A 20,965-nucleotide genomic window follows, 5' to 3' on the forward strand; every position below is an offset into this window, starting at 1 on the left:
CTGCAGTCCCTGAGGCATAGATGCTGAGAGAGTTCCAGGATTTTGACCCAACAACAGTGAAGGAATGGCAATAAATTATAGGATGGGTAGAAGGACAGGTAGTATTGAGGAAGCAAGGGGCTGCAGAAGGATTTGGACAGGCTAAGACAGTGGGCAAAGAAGTGGCACGTGGAATACTATGTGGAAAAATGTGAGCTTATGCACTCTGGAAAGAGGAATGGAGGCAGACTATTTTCTAATTTGGAAAATGCTTTGGAAATCAGAAACACAAATGGACTTGGAAGCCACTGTTCAAGAATCTCTTAAGGTTACTGAGCAGGTCCAGTCAGCAGTTAGGAAGGCAAATGCAATGTTAGCATTCATGTTGCGAGAGCTAGAATACAAGAGCTGGGATATATTTCTGAGGCTACAGAAGTCTCTGGTCAGATTCCATTTGGAGTATAGTGAGCAGTTTTGGATCCCATATCTTAAGGATGCACTGGCTTGGAAAGGGTCCAGAGGAGGTTCCCAAGTATGATCCCTGGAATGAAGAGCAGGTCATATAAGGAACAGTTGAGGACTCTGGGTTTGTACTCTTTGGGAGTTTAGAAGGATGAGGGGGGATCTTATTGAAACTTACAGGATACTTGCAAGGTCTGGATAGAGCAGACGTGCAGAGGTTGTTTCCACTCGTAGGAAAAACTAGAACCAGAGGACACAACTCAGGCTAACGGAATGATTCTTTAGAACACAGATGAAGGAGGAATTTCTTCAATTAAGAGTGGTGAATCTGTGGAACTCTTTGCCTCAGAAGGCAGAGTGTCTTTAAGGCACAGACAATAGGTTCTTAATTAATAAGGGATTATGGGCAAAAGGCAGAGGAATGAGGATGACAAAAATATCACCCATGATTGAATGGCAGAGCAGACTTGATGGGCCAAGTGGAGTAATTCTGCTCTTCTGTCTTAAAGTCTTATGGATGGTTACTGTCTTGGTGGTGTTCCCAGATATCTGCTGCCCTAGTCTTTCCTGATAGCAGTTGTGGGTTTGGAAAGTGTTGCTCAAGCACCCTTTGTGAATTTCTACAGTACACCTTGTATTTGGTACACGCTGCTGCCATTATTCATCGGTGATGGAGGGATTGAATGTTTGTGGAACCTTGTTCAGCTGCTTTTGTGCTTAGCTGTATTTTTGAGCATATTTATGAATTATTTTGTCATTGCATCTCACTTCAAAAGAAGCATCACATTAAAAATAATTTCTGCTTTAATTCAGTAGTTTCAGTAAAGAGAGATGGAGGAAATAATAAAAGTATTTGGCTGCACTTATAAGACAGTTTCATACTGGCAAGTGGTTGCCTGAAATAGAGTCATTACCATGTTTTTCCACACAGGATTAATGAATGTATTGAGCTTTCTGGTATGTTTGTTCAAAAAACACACCTGTTCACATTTTAAAGTTAAGTTTATTTATTAGTGTCACAAATAGGCTTAGATTAACACCTCAACGAAGTTATTGTGAAAATCCCCTTGTCACTGCACTCCAGCACCTGTTCCGGTACACTGAAGGAGAATTTAGCACGGCCAATGCACCTAACCAGCACAGCTTTTGGATTTTGGGAGGAAACTACAGCACCTGGAAGAAACCCACACAGACTTAGGAAGAAAGTGCAGACGTCACACGGAAAGTGATCCAAGCCAGAAATTGAGCCCAGGTCCTTGGCACAGTGAGGCAGCAGTACTAACCACTGTGCCACCATGTTGCCCTATTTGAATGTTGGTACTCATGTTATTTTTAAAGCTTGTCCTCTTTTTAAGATCTGCCATGCCAAAGTGTATAAGATACATAAGACGAGCATAAGTAGTTCAGCTAAAAAAAAATCAAGAAATTACCTAGCAATGCATACAGCTTCTGCATTTTTAGGGGATAAGATCTACCCATTAAACCAAAAGAATTATAATCAGGACTTCTCAAGAGGTCAGAATTAAAGATAGAGATATCTGAAGGCTGCAGATTACCAAGATAGGGCAGGGGAATGGCCATGGAATATTCTGAAAACATGAGATTTTCCAAAATCAAGGCATTAACTGGAATTTAACAGAAGACAACACATGGAATGAAATTGCAGGTGAATGAAGCTGTGAGTTTAGAGACAGGCGGCAGAATTTTGGATGGCTTTCAGCTTAGAGGACAGAATGCAGAAAGGTTGACAGGGACTGCACTAAAAAGTCCAAAGCCAACAAAAGCATGGATAACAGTTTCACTGTGAGGCACTGTGACTATGAAGGTAGAAACAGGTAGCCTTAAGTGAGGACTTGGATATGTGATTGGAAGCTCATTGCAGGAATGACACTAGGGTTGCAATCAGTTTTTTTTAAAGATGTGATTCAGAATCAGGATGAGGGGTTCCAGCAAAATAAGGAAAACGAAGCTGCAGAGGCTGCTGAAAGGATGGCTTCAATCTGCGACAGGTCCATGGACTCATCACACTTGTTGGAAGGCAAGTGTAGAGGAAGCAAGGGAATGTGGATTAAGAGGTGGGGGAATGGCAGAGGTTACAGTTGCACTCCAGGATGATAATCCTGGAACAGTAAGCAGTTTTGGCAGACGAAAACCAGGTGCATCTGAGGGATCCACTGAATTTCTTGTATGGGAAGGTTAGGATAAATGACCAATACCCATAACCAGGCTGTAGGATGCAACTCCTTAACCAACTTATTCAATGCACTAAATGCATTTTAGGGAAATCTCGTCTGGCCCAAAAAAATCCATTGCTTAACATCTGTAGTATCCTCCAGTCTATTTCACGTTAATTTGTCTCAGTGATGGTTAGTGGAGGTGAAAACCATTCCAAGGGCAACTATTAAGAACATAAGAAGTAGGAGCAGGAGTACACCATCTAGCCCGCCCTGCCATTCAATAAGATCATGGCTGACCTGAAGTGGCTCAGTTCCACTTTCCCGCTTTCTCCCCATAACCCTTAATTCCCTTGCCTACCAAAAACCTACCTACCCGTGACTTAAACATATTTAGCGAGGTAGCCTCCACCACTTCAACGGGCAGAGAATTCTGGAGATTCACCACCCTTTGAGTGAAGAAGTTCCTCCTCAACTCCATTCTGAACTGCGCCCCCCCCCCCCCACCCCAACCCCATCTTGAGGCTGTGTCCTCTAGTCCTGCTGTCCTTTCTGAGCGGGAAGAATCTCTCTACCTCTACCCTATCCATCCCCTTCATTATCTTATACGTCTCTATAAGATCCCCCCTTCATCCTTCTAAACACCAACAAGTACAGACCCAGTCTATTCAGTCTCTCTATGAGTCCAACCCCCTCATCTCCGGTATCAGCCTAGCGAACCTCCTCTGCACTCCCCCCAAGGCCAAAATATCCTTGCGCAAGTGCGGTGACCAAAACTGCACACAGTACTCCAGCTGCGGCCTCACCAGTGCCCTGTACAGTTGCAGCAAGACCTCCCTGCTTTTATATTCTATCCTCCTCACTATAAAGGCCAACATCCCATTCGCCTTCTTGATCACCTGCTGCACCTGCAGACTGGGTTTTTGCGACTCATGCACAAGGACCCCCAGATCCCTCTGCACCGTAGCGTGCTGCAGCTTTTCGCCCTTTAAATAGTAATCCCTCCTACAATTATTCCTGCCAAAGTGGATGACCTCACACTTGCTAACATTGTACTCCATCTGCCAGGTCCTCACCCACTCACTCAGCCTATCTAGATTGCTGGATCATGAGCTCATTTACAATGATCTATGTCTACCGAGATTCTATTTGCTTGAAAAACACTTCTAGGGGCTCTCATTTTTCTATTTCTGAGCCCCAATATGGCAGTGTTGATAAAATGTATTGTCTGGTGGAAGGATCAGAGGAGGGCAAACTGATATGGTGGCACAATGGGTTAGCACGGTCGCTCACAGCACCTAGGACCTGGGTTCAATTCCAATCTCAAGTGACTGTGTTTGCACATTGTGTTTGCATGGATTTCCTCCAGATGCTCCAGTTTTCTGCCGCACTCCAAAGATGTGCGGGTTAGGCTGATTGGTCATGCTAAATTACCAAAGTGTAAGAGGGATTAGCAGAGTAAATAAGGGGCTATGGGGATAGGGTCTGGATGGGACTGTTGTCAGTGCATGATCAATGAACCAGATGGCCTTCTTCTGCACTGTGGGAATTCTGTGATCCTAACTACAGGCATCATCAATAATGTCTTTCTGACTAACTTGATTGAATATTATTTCTACTTTTGTGAATTGGCAAAAGACAAAGATGCAATTTTCAGTTCAAGTATGATTCAGCCCTCCAAATAGGAATTATTGATACAGTTGCACAAACAAATATCTTAAAAACATTAAAAGCAACTTCCTCAGGAGACCGAGAAGGGAGAGAGAATGTAGTGAATGGTACAGTAGATAAGTGACTTTCTTCCCTGACCAATTTCAAGTTTAGCGCAACTGATGGGGTGGAATTCTTTTCTAATTAATGGCAGAGAGTTCTAAAATTTTAAGCAACGTCATCTATTTTCTAGTGAGCCTGAGTCAGTATAAAAAAAAATCCTAATTGCATACTATCACTCTCACTCAATGCCAGAAATGTAAACATGCCACATTACAAGTGCACACTGTTTCCACTGAAGCGGCTTCACTATGGAACTAACCTGCAGAGTGTTGATAACGCTGACACCTAAAAACAGAGTTCAGAGTTCAACAAAAACACTCACCTGGGCAAATACAACATTCAAATGGTAAATATATACCATGCCAGAGTACAAGGAATACTCACTCTGCATATTTAATCTCACCCAGTTGTTGATTATATATCAGCGCTGATAGAACTCTGAAGTATGTTAACTGCATGCTCTCTTGATCAAGGGTGTGAGAGTTGCAAAACTGAATCAGGAAAGGATGACAAAATAAAGCTGACTTAAAATATAAATGTTCTAGTACAGGTGTGGTATGAAACAACATTAAGATTTGCATGCCAAACAATAAAATTGCACAGTGTAAGACAAGTGGATTCATTTGTATTAAATGTTAAGTACAGAGAAAAACATATAAGATGCATTCTATTTTAGCTATTCCATCACGTTGCAAACATCACCGGGCACAAGCAAATGGTTTTCTTTCATGTTAGCTGCAGATCAGTGCTGTACTGACAATCTAACAACCTGAAACACTGCAATCCTTCTGCGAAGTGTATCTTGCATTATATTGCTTTTTGGAGAAATGAAAATGCCATTTCATTGCTGATTTTTTTTTAAATAAGCTCTTCTGATATTTCCTTTTAGAAATTGGCATCCTGTAAAGAGACAACTAGGAGCGATTGGCATGGAGTCATGAACCTCCTCAGTTATTATCCTGAATACAAGTGCTCCTGTATTACTTCAAAATGTAATGAAGTGGTAAGAGAAGCTAAACAGCTTTTCTTACCACTTCAGTGAATTTGAGTTCTCATGGTATAATACATACACTGATCCCTTCTCATGTGGAATGCAACAGACTTAGGTTTCATGTTTAAATGGTTGAAGATAACTACGAATATCATTAACTTATCAGGAAGTTATGTGTTGATGTAAAATATACCTCGTGTGTATTTTTTCAGCTGGGAAACAACTTTCTGAACATTTATATTGTGTGTAGTGTTTGCTGGCCTTTTATTTCCCATGGTTCTTGCCATCAGGTTTCCCACGGAGACCTTACAAAGTTTAATAGCAAGAAAAATAGTTTCATGCAAATTTTTGTTCACTGTGTTAAGATAGTCTTAAAATAGTTTTCCCACCTGTTGTATTATCCAACCACAAATCTGCTCCAATTCACAATCAAATTGGCAAATCAGCAGGGCTGACAAATTAGAAATACAAAATCCCACACTGTACAGGATAAGAGAAGAAAGATATGTAAGCAGAGGGCACGAATATCAAGGCAAGTCCAAAGAAGTTTTATAAATACTTCGAGAACAAGAGGACAACTGAGGAAAGAGGGTCAATTGGTGACTAAATGGGTAATTTGTGCATAGAAGCACAGGAGCAGATATAGCAGTAGTGCAAAATATTGAATGGGAAGAGCACAAGACAGGAAATAATACGGTGTTTAGCACCCTTTAGGCTGAATAAATCACCGAATTGAGTGAAACATATTCTAAACCACTAGGGAAAGCAACAGCAGAGGCTTTGGTCATCATATTCCAATCTTCACTGGTAAAATGCCAGAGTGCTAAAGGGGAGAACAAGCAACCTGAGTAGTTAGGGCCAGTGAGCCCAGATGCTGTGCTGAGCAAATCACTGAAAAAACTGACATATGGTATTAATCTTCATTTAAAGAAGCAAAGTAATCAACAACAAGTCAGCATGAATTTCGTAAAGATATTGGTGTGACAAACTTAATTGAATTTTGTGAACAAGTAGGGTCGATAAATGTAGCACATGGATTTTAGTCTACGTGGATCTTGACAAGATTTCTCATGGCAGACTAATTAGCAAATTAAAAACTCAAGGCACACCAGCAAAAGTGGCATGTTGGATCCAAGATTGGTTCAGTGGCCAGAAGCAAAAGGGTCATGATCCAACTGGTAGATTTTTAACTGGAAGGCCATTTCCAATGGAGTTCCATAGGAATTGGTACTCAATACCCTGCTATTCTAGATCAATGGGTTAGACTTAAAATACAGCAGGCAGATCAAATTTGAAGATTACGTGAAAATTGGCCACGTGGATGATGGGAAGGAAGAAAGCTTTAGGTTGCAGGAAGATATCAATAGATGAGTTAGGTGAGCAGAAGTGTGGCAAATGGAATTCAATTCAGCAAAATGCAAGGTAATACATTGAGGGCGGCATCAAGGAGGACAACAGAACAAGGAAATATACAATATACTTTTTCAGATTCCTCCCATTTAAAGGAACACAGAGGACCTGTTGTGTCCACAGACCCGTGAAGATAGGAGGGCAGGCAGGCAAGATAGTCACAAATTGAGGATTCCTTCCTTTATTGACCAAGTACCAAGGCACAAAATACAAAAGCAGGAAGATTATGTTGGAACTGCATAAACAACTCTTTTTAAGCCACAGTTGGAGTACAGGAAACAGTTGTGATCATTGCATTGCAGGAAGGACATGATTACACTAGGCAGGGTACAATGGATGTTGCCATGAAAACAGCATTTTAGATATGGACAAAGTAGGGTTTAAACAAAGAGCATAAAATTATGAGTAAGTTAGATGGAGTGAATAGGAAGGACCTATTTCCATTTGTAGAAGAGGAACACGGAGCACTATTTTAAAGTAATCGGTAAAAAGGGTAACTCGGTTTTCTCCAGATGCTCCGGTTTCCTCCCACAGTCCTAAAGACGTGGTTAGGTGCATTCACCATGCTAAATTTTCCCTCAGGATAGCCAAACGGGGGCCAGATCTAGCGACTAGGGGATTTTCACAGTAACTTCATTTCGATGTTAATGTAAGCCTACTTGTAACATTAATAAATCAACTTTAAAACCTGAAGATTAGATGGGAATTGTCCAGAAGATAGTGGGAATCTGGAAATCAATATCTGAAAGGATGGAGAAACCCGCAACACATTTCGCCTAGTTATGTAATTGAGGTGTCATGATCTACAAGGCCAAGAGCAAGAAGGTGGCATTAAAATAAAGAGTTCTTTCAGGTGCATGGACTCAATGAGCCTTGAAATTCTCATCTAACTTTCTCATTAGTTGTTAGGTTAGCTCCTACAAACCACACTTACAAATATTGATGTGCGTGATTAACCTTTATAAAATATAATCAAGTATTAACTAGTAGCTTGAGCAAATTGTATTAAGATGTACAACACCAATAAAAAAAACACTCTTCTCAACCTTTTGGCTAAGATCAAGTGTGCTTGGCTGAAGTCATTAGGTTGCATTTCAGCTTCATTTGAAGCAATTTTTTAAAGCAATATTTCAGCCTTTTGGCTGGGATGCAGATAAGATCACGCCTTGGAGGAGGAGCCATGCCTGCTCCAATCAGCTTGGGCTGTGTGGATCAAGCCCAAGACAAGAGGTAAAAACCCTGCTCGTCAGCTTGGATCGTGAATGTCTCAATTTGTTGAGACTCTGAATTGGACTTGATTGGATTGAATTGGAATAAAAACATCAGAAAATTTGGAGCTTTTTAAAACCTCATAGCAAGTTAGAGCAACGCTGATTATAGTTGCATACTGCTCAGAATTCAATATCATTACCCTTGGTTTGTTTCAACTGAGTATAATAGAAGGGAAATTGATTCATAAACAAACTGGCACTCTGGCAGGAAATGTGAACAAACTTGGTCATCTCTGCTGGCACAGTCAGAGTTCAACAGAAGACGAAAAGGAGATGTATTTTGACAGTGACGGATGGGAAAATATTCAAGATGAAAGCCATCTCAAGATTCAAAAATTTAGTCCAAAGATGCACACAGAAAATGTGGAATCAAGAATGCACTCAGAAGTCAAATCAAGCTGTGCGCACAAGCAACCATCTCCAGGAAAAACAGCTATAGCAAAGCATAAACTTCTACTTATGCAGTACCCTTCATGAATTCACAGTATGCCAAACCATTTTAGTTAATAAAATACGCTTGTAACCGAAACACACCAGCCAATTTACATACTGTACAGCCCAAAGAAAAAAAAATGTTGCTGGAGGAATAAATATTACTCCATTGCACTTGTTTGAATAATGCCATGGGAAATTTCAAGCGCATCTAACAGCAGATGGGCTTTGCTTTAATGCATTTTCCAAAAGACAATGGATGTTGGAGAATTTAAATTCAGTAGATTAGAATTTAAAAAGCTAGCACCAGCAATGCTGACCATGAAATTACCAAACTGTTCTAAAAACCCAACAGCTTCACTTATGTCGTTTAAGGAGACAAAGCTGCCATGCTTACCTGGTCGGACCAACAGATGACTCCAGTCCTACAGCACTGTAGTTGACACTGAACTGCACCTTCAAGGACAATTAGGGATGTGCAATAATGCTGGCTTTGTAGTGGCATCCACATCCAATGAATAAATGAATGGATAACTAATTACATCTTTTTCGTAAGAAAGTGAATGCCTAAGATCAAATGGAAAGATTTGCTTTGCAAGTTGAAACAGAATTAATTCATTGTTATGCTTACCACAATTTAATATATTTTCAATCTTGGTCATAAATTTTTATTTGTATTGGTACGATGAATTTGGTGAGAAACAAATCTATGCACAAGTAAGAATTATTATGAGACTCTTGTGTGCATCTCAATTTTTCCACTAGTTGCCAGGAAATTAACTGCTCAAAGTATTCAGTGCTATGTAATCAAAAGTTTTCATGCATGAAAATCTTGCCCACATCCAGTGGAGGTACATATGGACATATCACAAATGTTAGGGAGAATTTTTTTTAATACAATAGCAGCATTGTAAAGGACAATGTATTAATCAATAATGAGCATTGTTCAGTTGTATTCGTACGTTAATACCTTCACCTTTAGAAACGTGCAGTAATGAAAGGATCGGAAGACTGGTAAGTCTCTAAAGGCCTTGTCAATTCCACTCAAGGCTGTAACATTTTTAACCAGGTGATCACGAGTCCAATAATGGCAGAATGGTTTACGGGTTCCTGAAACCAAAAGCACTGGGACATGAGTATTTCACTGAACATAATGCAATAAATCAAGAGTTGGAGCTTTGGTCCTCACTTGCTCAAACTGTCCAGATTAATGTCTGAACCCTGCACTTTGACTCAAAGTGGGAAGATTATCATGAAGCCAAAACTTTTCTCATTGCTCATGCAAAATAGATTATATACTGGACTTGCAGTCTTGAGTGTATTAATACAGCTGTTCGGAAGTCTTCACTGGGTTACTGTTTCCGTCCATATTAGGTATGGGCATCAATATAACGCACATTATTCCTAGGGTACAGTTTTACTCATCGTGGTCAGTGTATGTGCTTACATTATATTACTGTCAAGGGTGGTCAAGATCTGACTGATACTGAAAATAAATTAAGTTTGCGCATTCCAATTGGTCATGCAACCAGTTCCAAATAACATCTCTTAGTTACAATCCAGAATATTCCAAAAACAAGCATGGCTTTCAAGTCCATTTAACAACCAATTTCTTAAAGCAGTGGAGATTTAGGAAATGATTAGGAACCGCATTAATCTATTGCAGTGAATAGCAAGATTTTTCTAAAAATGTAAATTTTACAGGGCTAAAAATGGTAATACAACTGCTACACACTGCAAACAGGTGAGGCAGGTTCAAAGCATGGGAGCATAGTACTGCAGCCCAAGATACAAATAAACAGGTCAATCTGATATAGAGGAGACTCTGAAAGGATTTAGTGACAGTTTATTTTTCTTGAAAACCATTTACTGCAATGCTGATAATTAATTTTTAGTTATACCTAGCTTGTTGTTCAAATAGTACGTTTAAAGCAAGTTGAAAAAAATGTTACTTGCTGGTTCAGAAGTATGACGTGGAGGACCAAGGGTTAAAAAGTGCAGAAATAACCCAATAACCCTCCTTGGTCAGATGATGCTCTTGGAACCATATTCCAAGAATTGAGACCACAATATAAAATTGAGGGAAAAAGTTGGTAGAGATTTCAGCTTGAAATTGCAAGGAAGAATTTATTTGTGCAGTGCTTTTCACAATCGGTGGCCCAAACACTTTATAGTCAAATACTTTGAATGCACAGTTACTGTTGTAGTATCAAACACTGCAGCCAATTGGCACACAGCAAAATCCTGCAAACAGCAGTGTAATAATGACACGGTCACTTGTTTTTGTGATGTTCATATAGATAAACAGTAGCTAGCTCAGTGGGGAAACTCCCCTACTCTTCTTCAGAATAGTGCCATGGGCCGTTTATATTCATCTGGGCCAATGTCTGTTTTGCATCTGTTAAAGACAGCACTTCTAATACTGCAGTATTCCTTCCACTGGAGATTCAATTTAGATTTTGAGCTCAAGTCACTAGAATGGGACTTGAACATGTAACATTTTGACTCGGGCCGATGCTACCTCTGTGCTACAGCTATCATCCAAGGACTGTCAAAAACAAGTTTTATACAATAAACTCGAAGATTGAATAAAATGTACAAGCAGCAAACATGAAGTATGAAATTTTGCAGAACAATCAACTATTTCTGCTGCTTTACATGTTTCCTGTAATAGTTATTCCCGAATCCACTATTTTCCAACAGAATCCCATTTGAAATTTACACAAAGATCTTGCACTGCAGAGTTGCATATAATCCCCCATGTCAATTAATTAGACAGCAAATATTTACCGATAGCTTACTTGCATTAAATGTTTAAAAGCCTTCATTTCAGTAGCTATCTACTCTGCAAAAATGTGCTCAAAAATATTCAAAACTTCCCAATAATACAAAGATGGGGTTGCTGGTGAAAATATCAAAATCAAGATTTACCAATATCATAAAAAAAATGAAATATTTGTTCTTTGAAATCTGTTTTCACTACCTTAAAATTGCTTTGTCTTACTTTGAGTATAAACAAGATTTTTCCTAAACTTGGGTGGAGGAATTAGAGGTAGTAAATTTTTTTAAATATCTCTGCCTGAACTTGATGTTCACAAGCTGAAAAAGCATACAAATCTAAAACCCTACAACATTGGAAGAATACCCAAAGTAAGAGTAGCTTTTTAAAAACAAAATCTACATACCCAATACCATCCAGAATTTCCATTAAGAAACTGAGTATCAAATTGACAACAGGAACTACTATGAATTACACATGCCTAAAGAGATAAAACATCAGAACCCAATTTAGAGCTGACGGAGTAAAGGCAGGCAAAAATTAAACCCTTAAAATCAGCAACAGAAATGGATTTACCACTGTCCACACTGGATTCAGTTCCAGAGGTATACAATTCAACAAGTTATTTTTTCATAAAAGGATTTTTCTTTGAAACCCATGTGCACCTGAAACTTGCTTAATATTAAATACATCGGCACTGTATGTCAATTGGACCATATTTCAGCACATGCTGTAAATTCCAACAGACCACTGTGTACACAGCCCTGTGGATTAAGCATAATTTTGGGCAAAATTAAAAATACTTCAATCAAAAATACTTCCAAATTAACACAATAAACTACAACTTTTTCCATTCCACAGGTGAATCTCCAATATCCAGCATATAGAAATAGGCAATTAAAGTTAGCTGTATTCTCAATTTTAATCTTTACACAAATAATTATGATACATTAGAAACAGAAAGGACAAGAACATTTCAAATAAAAGGTACATTTTGTTCATTTAAAAGTTGTGATTGTATTTACCATTTCCTAAGGATCTATAACTGTCTGTTCTTCCTTCACACAAAGATACTGATAGGCAATTTATGCAAGTTCTACAAAATTTAGAAGATGTTTTGTGTATTTCAGTTTTAATGCAGTTGTAAATTTCTTGTATCTGTCTGCATTTTCCTCAGCCAAGTACAGCCTTCTGGTAAAAACACATTTTTCGATGTATTACACATAGTTCAACTTATTTAGGAGTAACACTTTGTAAAAGGAAGTAGGATTAAGTTTGTACCAATAACGTATCTTCCAAGATCAGAAATGCTTCATAAGCATTGTGGCAAACATCAGCTTGGGATCTAAAACAGCAATCAGAAGCAGTGATGGAATTTCTCTTTACAAAAATGTAAATAACCAGTTAATTCAAATAATCACTTTGTCGACGAGACTACTTAAAGTGGCAAAACGGCCAAGTTGAAAAGTTGAGCAAGTTTGTCTGACAAAAGGCGACATGGGAATTCATCCTGAGCACGAACTCAGCAGCAAGACAAAATGAGTAAACTTGCCGACACAACAAGTAAAATTATAGTTACATTGTTAGTACTGTGGTTGGGAGCATAAAAATAGTGGGTATCACAAACTACATTGCATGCAACATGTAGACTATTCTAGAAATGTAAAGGTTGAAAGAAATACAGACATGAAATGTCACTTCTTCCAGCGCAAGAACACTGAACACAGCTGTGCTTATAATACATCAAGGAGACACATTGCAGAAGGTGGCCACCCAGATTGAAAACAATGGTAGAGGAATCGGCTACTTGCACGCGATGGAAAATCTGAGAAGATGAACACTGCTCAGTGTTTTACTGAAGGAATCAACATCTATGAAGAAGATGACCAAGACAGACACATTGGAAAGTAACCAAGAACAGCACAAAAAGGTCAGTGAAAACTAAACCTCCCTCTTCAATCAACTGTTGGTGTCTAATATTTCATTGCTTCTACTTTATAAATGACATGGAGAGGAAGCATATTAATAGGCTTGAATTCATAACTGGGCGGGAGGGCGGGGCTGAGAAACACAAAACTGAGACAGTGTTATCAAACTAAAAAAAGATTTAAACAAAAAGAACCATAACAAGCGAAGACTGATGAGGAAATGAAATGTTTCCCTTAAAAAAAAAACAAGCAATACCGAGACCACATTGATTTAATGAGAATTGAAACAAAACACTTTGAAACAATGCAGGGAAACAAGAGGACTGGGATTTGTCAAAGTAGCTATTTTTTTAAAAAATGAACTAATCATCCAGAAGAATAAAAGCTTATTCAACCATACTGCAAGAAGGACAAAGAACCAAAGGTTTATTAAAATTCAATTGATACTATATAATAGTATTACAGATTTATGGCACAAAAGGGAGCCATTTAATCCATTTTATCTGGACTATCTGCAGATAAACTACTTCAAAACTACTCCCACTTCCTCTCCATCCACTATTTTTCTCCACTTCAAACATTTAAATATATTGTCTTCACCTTAATTTATTTCCTGTAGTAAATGAAAAAAGGATGGAAAGAAATTTCTTTTAACTTTTCACAGACAAATTAAATTTAATGACCCCTTGATGCTGGCTCACCTGTTGCGAATTTTAAAAATCTTTGTTCAATTTTCACTTCCTTCTCCATCTTCCACTGGAATAGCCCCATAACTTCAAATCCCTCCAAACTGCATTCCCCAACCCCTAGTGCTTGCACATAATCGATACTGTTCACTCTCCAGGTTAGAATTTCCTCATAGCACTGCAGGGCACCATTACCGCAAATAGAATGGGTAATGACCTATCACTCATCTCTGCAGGTGCCACAATCTCCTCCCTTGGCAAGCAATAATCTTCAGTATCAGCTAAGGCATGTGCCTTTCCAGAAGGTCAACTCCTCTTTGGTTGGGTCACCAACAAATATAGAAGCTGGTTTTCCATTTTGTGGGGGCACAGAGGAGCATGTGTGCCACCACATCCCAGACCCATTTTCTCCTAACCCATCTGCCAATGTTGATACAGATTGAAACTGACATGTTATAGTCGTAGGCAAGCTGCCTTTCACGTATTAAGAATAATCCATAAAAATGAAATTTGTTTACGATTACTCTGACATGGGTCTTTTCTATAATGGGAGCTCCCAGACTGCATGCAATATTCTAATTACAAACTAACCATTGCATATTACAAATATGACCACAAACCCAGAATCCTACTGGAGTGTTTATGGTATAATCAAACAATAACCGAAGGATTCATGCTTGCATCTCAGGTCTATCAGTTCCTGCAAAACCCGCACATTTTCATTCAATTAATACCCTCAGTCCTCATTTTTCCTCCAAATACATTATTCATGGTTCTTCAAAAATTACAATGACCCCTCAGCTGGTATTTTACCAAACTAAGTGATGCCAGTTGTTATACATACATCATGGGGCATTGACTAATATTACCCAAATCAAATAATGTATGTATTTTGTTAACAAGTACAACCAGCACTAGCCTCTGGAGTACATTTACATCCAACCCAGTTCCAAATCAAGCCACACCCATCAACACTTCAACAGTTTCCTGGCCAATCAACTTTACATCTACACTTTTACATTTCCTTTCATATCACAAGCCAAAAGTCACGAACAGATAAAATTCAGGTAGACTACATCTAACACAATTTAAAGGTGTAACAGCCTTTTGGCATCTTAACTGTACCTGCAATTATCCTATTTTTTTTCTCCAAATGGTTATTAATTTGGCCTCAAATTCTTGAGAATTTGCCTGTAATAGAAACAATCCTTTCTTTTTGTCTTAAAGAGGCTATCCTTCATGATGTAATTTGAAAATGAGAAATAAATGAAAAATCAAGATTATTGTTTGCAAACCATTGCATTAGCCTTGAGTGTCTGCATTAAGGCCCAGTGGCATTTCCACCTTGACTCTGATTTGAAACAAATTCCATTTCTATACATATCTATTCATTGTTCCATTGTTTCTAGCAAAATTCCTATATCTTCTACCAAATTTCAGCTCCATTACGATTGTAAATCTGAGGCAATTAAAAGTATTACCCCCTTCCTCCAGGGTGACAAAATATTCCAAACCTTGGAGATACATAAAACAATCTATAGACACCTGACCCGCAGAACACGAACAAACTTTACAGACATATTTTATTACTACTGGATAAACTTGCGTCCCTTCCCTCCCCACAAATTCACTCACGCCCTTCCTCCAAACCCACAGGCTACCCCCTCATCTCCTCCTACTCCATCCGCCCTACCTGATTGATCCACCTTAGCCAGATGTTGGAAACCTGAAATGGAAAAAAGCAGTCAGGGCCCAATCAACTTGAAGTCTCTCTGCAAAACTACTGCTCCCGCTCTGGCCCCTCTCTTTATCTAGTCCATCGGCGTTACTTCCAGACAAGATGGCACCAGACAGATGATCCAGCACAGGATGACATTCTGCGAACTGCAGACCTGGGAATGTGACCTTTGCATCGCCAAATCACAGAAAATTGAGACGGACAGTCAATGGATGTGGCAGCTCAGAATTATCCGGATAAATTTCTCACACCCCATTTCCATCTGTAGAGCAGCTACATTTAGCCGTCCTTCTTTGAGACAGGATGATTTAAGAAGCAGTCTCAGGTGCATTCTCCATTTTCTGTACATAACATACATAGTACCTGGATCCCAGAAAACCTTCGGATAGTCATATAGATGAGTAAGATGGTGCAGATATGTTGGAATCAATTTTTCAAATCAGTCGACTCACCCCCCAAAATTAAACAAAGTCCCGTAATAGTTAATCCATTTCAGAAATTTGTTATTATGCACAACTAGGACCACTAGGCTGGGAGATGTTTTTTTAAATTCCTTGACAATTAGTGGATATCAGTGAAGATCTGTCTGAAGTTAACGGTGTGGATATCAGCAAGCCTAATTCAGAGAGTTACACTTGTAACAACTATTTGGAGTATGTCTTCACTATTCATGTTGAATTAAACAAGTACCTGAGAGCACCCTACAGATTGCATTGAATGAACACAAGATAATCAGACAGCACAATGCTAGGAAAAACGCAAATCGTGGCTAGCAAAGTTATAGAAATCCAAGATACAGCTGTGGGAGGCTGTCAGTGGTTTTCCTGGATTTTCAAAACAAAAGAAATTAGTAGAGATTAAGACCATCAGCTCAGCTGAAGAATTGTTTAGGCTGAGGATTTGCTTCACTAACTGAAGACAAAGTGAATAACGAATTAGTCTGGAAGAAAAAAAAAATCTAGTGTTATTATATCAGTCCAAAAGTAGTCTGGATTTGTGAATGTGGAACACAATTTAAGTAATATTACCAAATTTTCTGACAACACAAGTTGGATTTTAATAGGACTGGATGCAAGCGTATACCTGTAAAAGGTAAAACATACAATACAACTTCTACTATTGGAGAGAGTAAGACGAGGATTAGGGAGTTACAATCACACAATGAAAGCAGCCAGTATGATGCAGCCACAAATAAAATTGCTATGAAGTACAATGAGCAAGACGGAACAAGTAACAAGGGTGAAGCCAATTTAGCAGAATATCAAGCAGTTTTAGTCATCTCACTTCAAAAAGGAAATGAAAGCATTAGAAAATGCTACGTAAATCGGTGAATTTCCAATCCTTGTACAGAGCAAGTTACGGAAAAAATTCAAATTCAAGAGGGAAAACAAAATGTAGGTCTTCAAAATAATCAAAAATACAACCTTGATATGCAGATTATGGAAACAGGCCACAATTCCAAAGCCTCAACCAAAGCTGAGGACGTAAAATGCTGAAGACAGGACTGTGGAAGTATCATTTGAGAAATTCTGATGACTAGTTAACTGACACCTATAAAATGGAGCTGGACTACTGTTGACTCGGGAAAATTGGGAGAAACAGTGGTTTTGGTGTGTGTGTGTGTGTGTGTGTGTGTGTGTGTGTGTGTGTGTGTGTGTGTGTGTGGGGGGGGGGGGGATATCGAAGTTTAAAAAGTGATGGCTGGAAAAGAACAAAAAGTCCAAGTGAAACCATACATGGGCTCAGAATGAAATGAACCTAATGCATCAAATTATCTTTCCTTGCCCCAGGCTGTCCTCAAAATGGCAGTCCAACCACTTGCCTTGAACGAAGCTTAACATTCAACACACATTTTTCCAGTCATAGAGACTAGAATTACTTGTGGCAGAGGAGAAGGCCATTTGACACATCAAGTCTAAGCCAGCTCCTCACAAAGCAATCCAGTTGGTTCCACTCTTCTGCACGGTCCCCATGGCTCTGCAAGTTTATTTCCTTCAAGTACCCATTCTAATTATGCATCCTATAATGTTTTTTTCCTAAAATTTCAAATAATCAGTTTACAAAACTTCAAAAACATTCATCTTTTTCCCATTATTTTATTGTTACTTTTTTCAAACATGGCTTCAATGGCCCAACAGTATCAGGGCATACACAATAGAAAGGCCTCCAATTCAATCCAAGTCTGTTCTAGATTAGCACTCATCATCTTGGCTCTGGCAAATAATTGCTATTTGGTAGAGATACCAGAGAATTAATCATCAATCAGCACCTTCATGAATGGTTATGGGGCAAGAAAGGAAAAACAGAAGTTCCATGAAAATACTTCATTTTTTGAAAGCAAATATTGTGGTAGTTGCCATTAAGGTTGACTTATTTGGTTGTGGAGTGAAAGTAATAATTCAACAATTGAGCAACTTAATAATGGACCATAATAAAGCCATCTACCAGTTGCTTGGTTACTGTGACTTGATGTTGGGATGGTAGGAAACAGAAACTCTGATACATTTAACAAGATCTCAGACGTACACCAAATAAAACCATTGTTGCTTAAAACTTCATACTTCTGTGGATTTTTTTTTAGAAAAAAAACTTGGAATCCTCCGTTGTGCTAAAACTGCAAGTTAAATAAGAAACCCACCTCTCATTACCCATTCATTTAAAAATGCCAAATAACCAAAATCAAGATTACAAACTTTAAAACAAAACAGACGCTGCTCAGAAATGAGCAACAATACATTAGAACAAGATACAATTGGGATAGTAAATGAATACATTACAATAGAAAGATTGCTGAGAACTTTATTTGCATTTTGAAGTGTGTATTGGAAGGTATACCAGGCAAGTTAAGACAAACCAGAGGGTATCAAACTCAAAAGGTGGGTTTATATTTGATTTACTTTTCCTGCAAGTTAGGCATGCTTTCTTGGGACACAGAATCTTAAGCTCAAATGTCCCATTCTACAAATACAAGTCACTCCTGTTAGATGTGGTCAATGGTTTCAAATATTTTAAAACTTTTAAACTACTAAAACAAATGAGCCATATCCTTAAAAGTGAACACAGCATGTTATTGTCAATGAACCTGAAATCCACCTATTTCATGTCAAAAACTTAAGCCCATTCCACATTCCAACATAAACTCAAATGCAAACCCACCAATATCCTACATTCCTCCTCCCTGCTACATTTAAAATATCAAACATCAGCATAAAGCCTTCAGCAATAAAAAAAACACAAGTCATTTGAGATTCCAATTTTACTGTCTGTAATCACTTTAAAAAAAACAAAAATCACAAAATACGAAATTGTTCCAGAAGAATGTTGCTAGAGTAGCTAAACAAATATCAAAATAGTAACATCTCAATGAGAGTTCGTGTCCAAATTCTTTGCAACTTGTGCATTACATTATGTACATTGGAGATTACTGAAACATATCATGCACATTTACCAAGTACATCCAACAGGAAGTTAAAAGAATATTTGAAACAGTAATTTACTAAAGACCTTATGTACTAAAGCTCATTACAATGATACAATCTGCAAAAATACTCGAGGCAATTTTAAGTGGAATGGCTAAAGGCTACTGTACTTTTCAGGTCTGTAATTAGTATCTACGACGTTTGGCTGAACCATACTCTCCTTGATTTCCACGGGGAAACCCAGCAGGGCTGCCAACCATCGGTGCGCCCATGTTATTTGCTTGACCATCCATATTTCCAGGAACAAATCGATCGTTAGGCTATTAATTTAGTTAAAATATATATGATTGGACATTAGTGTTCATTGCAAGTCCCACGTAGATTTAACATTAGGCAGGTTGAGAATCCCCCATTGGAACGATGAAAGTCAGCAGAGTCCAGAAGTACCGATAAAAAAAGGGAAAGGGGTAATCACATTAGACTTACAAGGTATCAGCAAACTTCGGGAAACAAATCAATACCTTCGTCTTGCCATCCGCACACAGTATTTATTAAGCCTAGCAATTTCAAATGTTTGCAAAACGAAAACTAATTGAAAAATAAAAACCACCTACTCTTCCAAGTTCCAGTCAGTCAATAATCATGGGCCTACATCCTCTGGTGATAATGCATCACTTTTACAGAATGCAATATATGTCAAGGGCATTTTGTGACCTCAGTTCACTGTCATGAGCATGAAATGCAACTTTTAATTACCTTCAATAGCCAAGATACACCAACAGGTTCCACTTCTGTTTTCTGCAGTTAGCAGATCAATTGTTATGCATGACCCTCATTACAGAAGTGCACTGAAAGAACCAAGTTTGACTTAATGCCTCAGTTCTCAACTAAGCTGAAATTCTCAGTAGGCACTTCCATAAACTATACTACAGTAGGGGTCAACATCAGAAATAGAAAAGGGGAGGAAGTTGATGAATCAGCAAAACTAGTCCTCCAATTGCTTGCACATTTACTTCGGGTGTAACATAAGTGCACAGAATGAATGTGGACTACAGCAATAGAAGCGTGTTCCAAGATGTTTAAGCTTGAAACCGGAAGTTTTACTGAAGCAGAAGACAGGCAAAAATATTTCCTGTAAATTACACTATCATGAGCAATGTTATATTCCTCCCTAACTTTACTCAAACAAAAAAATCAACTTGAGTTTCAAGTTGTATCAAATATATAAATGGGTGCAAGATGCCTCTAGTTGATAATTCCACTTAAAATATTCCAAATATTTTATAATTACTCACAAACATACAATTTGTCTTCCTGGTTATGAATGCTTTAGTGACTTCCAATGCATGTCAGTTATTTTAAAAACATCTTGACCAGAATAGCACGAATTTCAGTCATTACTAGATCCAACATGAAAACTGAAAAATCCCCTTAGCAGGAAAAGGGCACAACACAGATTAATATTGATCAAAAAAGTTCCCTAAAACAATAGCCCATCTTGCCCAGAACAAAAGTTCCAGTCCTGAGGGCCTTGGTGTTTCTGGGTTAAAGAAGCAGACCACACAAAGGGGTAGGAGATAAGATGGGAGTTAAACCATACATCCTGATATGATGGGCAAGGTAATAACAGCTACAATGTCCTATACAACTAAATAATTTGCTAAAGATCATTATTCGCATGATAACAGCTATTTGAACAAAGAATTGAGAGGGCTGACGAGAGCAGCTAGTGCCAGCATAGAAACGTGAGCACTAGTGGCCTGAGCAACACTGCATTACAGCAAACTGAAACGGAATATGGGGGAAGTCAACCACTAAATATCCTGCAGTTTAGAAAAAGTCAAAAATCACAACACTGCAAAAAGATCAATGCTGTATAACTTCATTGTTCACATTGTTCCCATAGGTGGAGACTCAAAAATT

At 38.5% G+C, this 20,965-nt stretch overlaps 1 protein-coding gene across 1 annotated transcript in view; it reads right to left on the reverse strand.

The window, feature by feature from the left end:
• Positions 1–17,703: 17,703 nt before the first annotated feature.
• The window catches only part of LOC145342160 (non-POU domain-containing octamer-binding protein-like), a 38,117-nt gene continuing 34,855 nt past the window's right edge, over positions 17,704–20,965 (reverse strand). Inside the window, exon 11 of the mRNA XM_080187453.1 lies at positions 17,704–19,362. Coding sequence (XP_080043579.1) covers positions 19,228–19,362 — 135 coding nt within the window. The 3' untranslated portion in view covers positions 17,704–19,227. The remainder of the gene's footprint in view (positions 19,363–20,965) is intronic.

This window comes from Carcharhinus amblyrhynchos, chromosome 4, assembly GCF_965287045.1.
Source record: "Carcharhinus amblyrhynchos chromosome 4, sCarAmb.v2.hapA, whole genome shotgun sequence".
Classification (NCBI taxonomy): domain Eukaryota; kingdom Metazoa; phylum Chordata; class Chondrichthyes; order Carcharhiniformes; family Carcharhinidae; genus Carcharhinus; species Carcharhinus amblyrhynchos.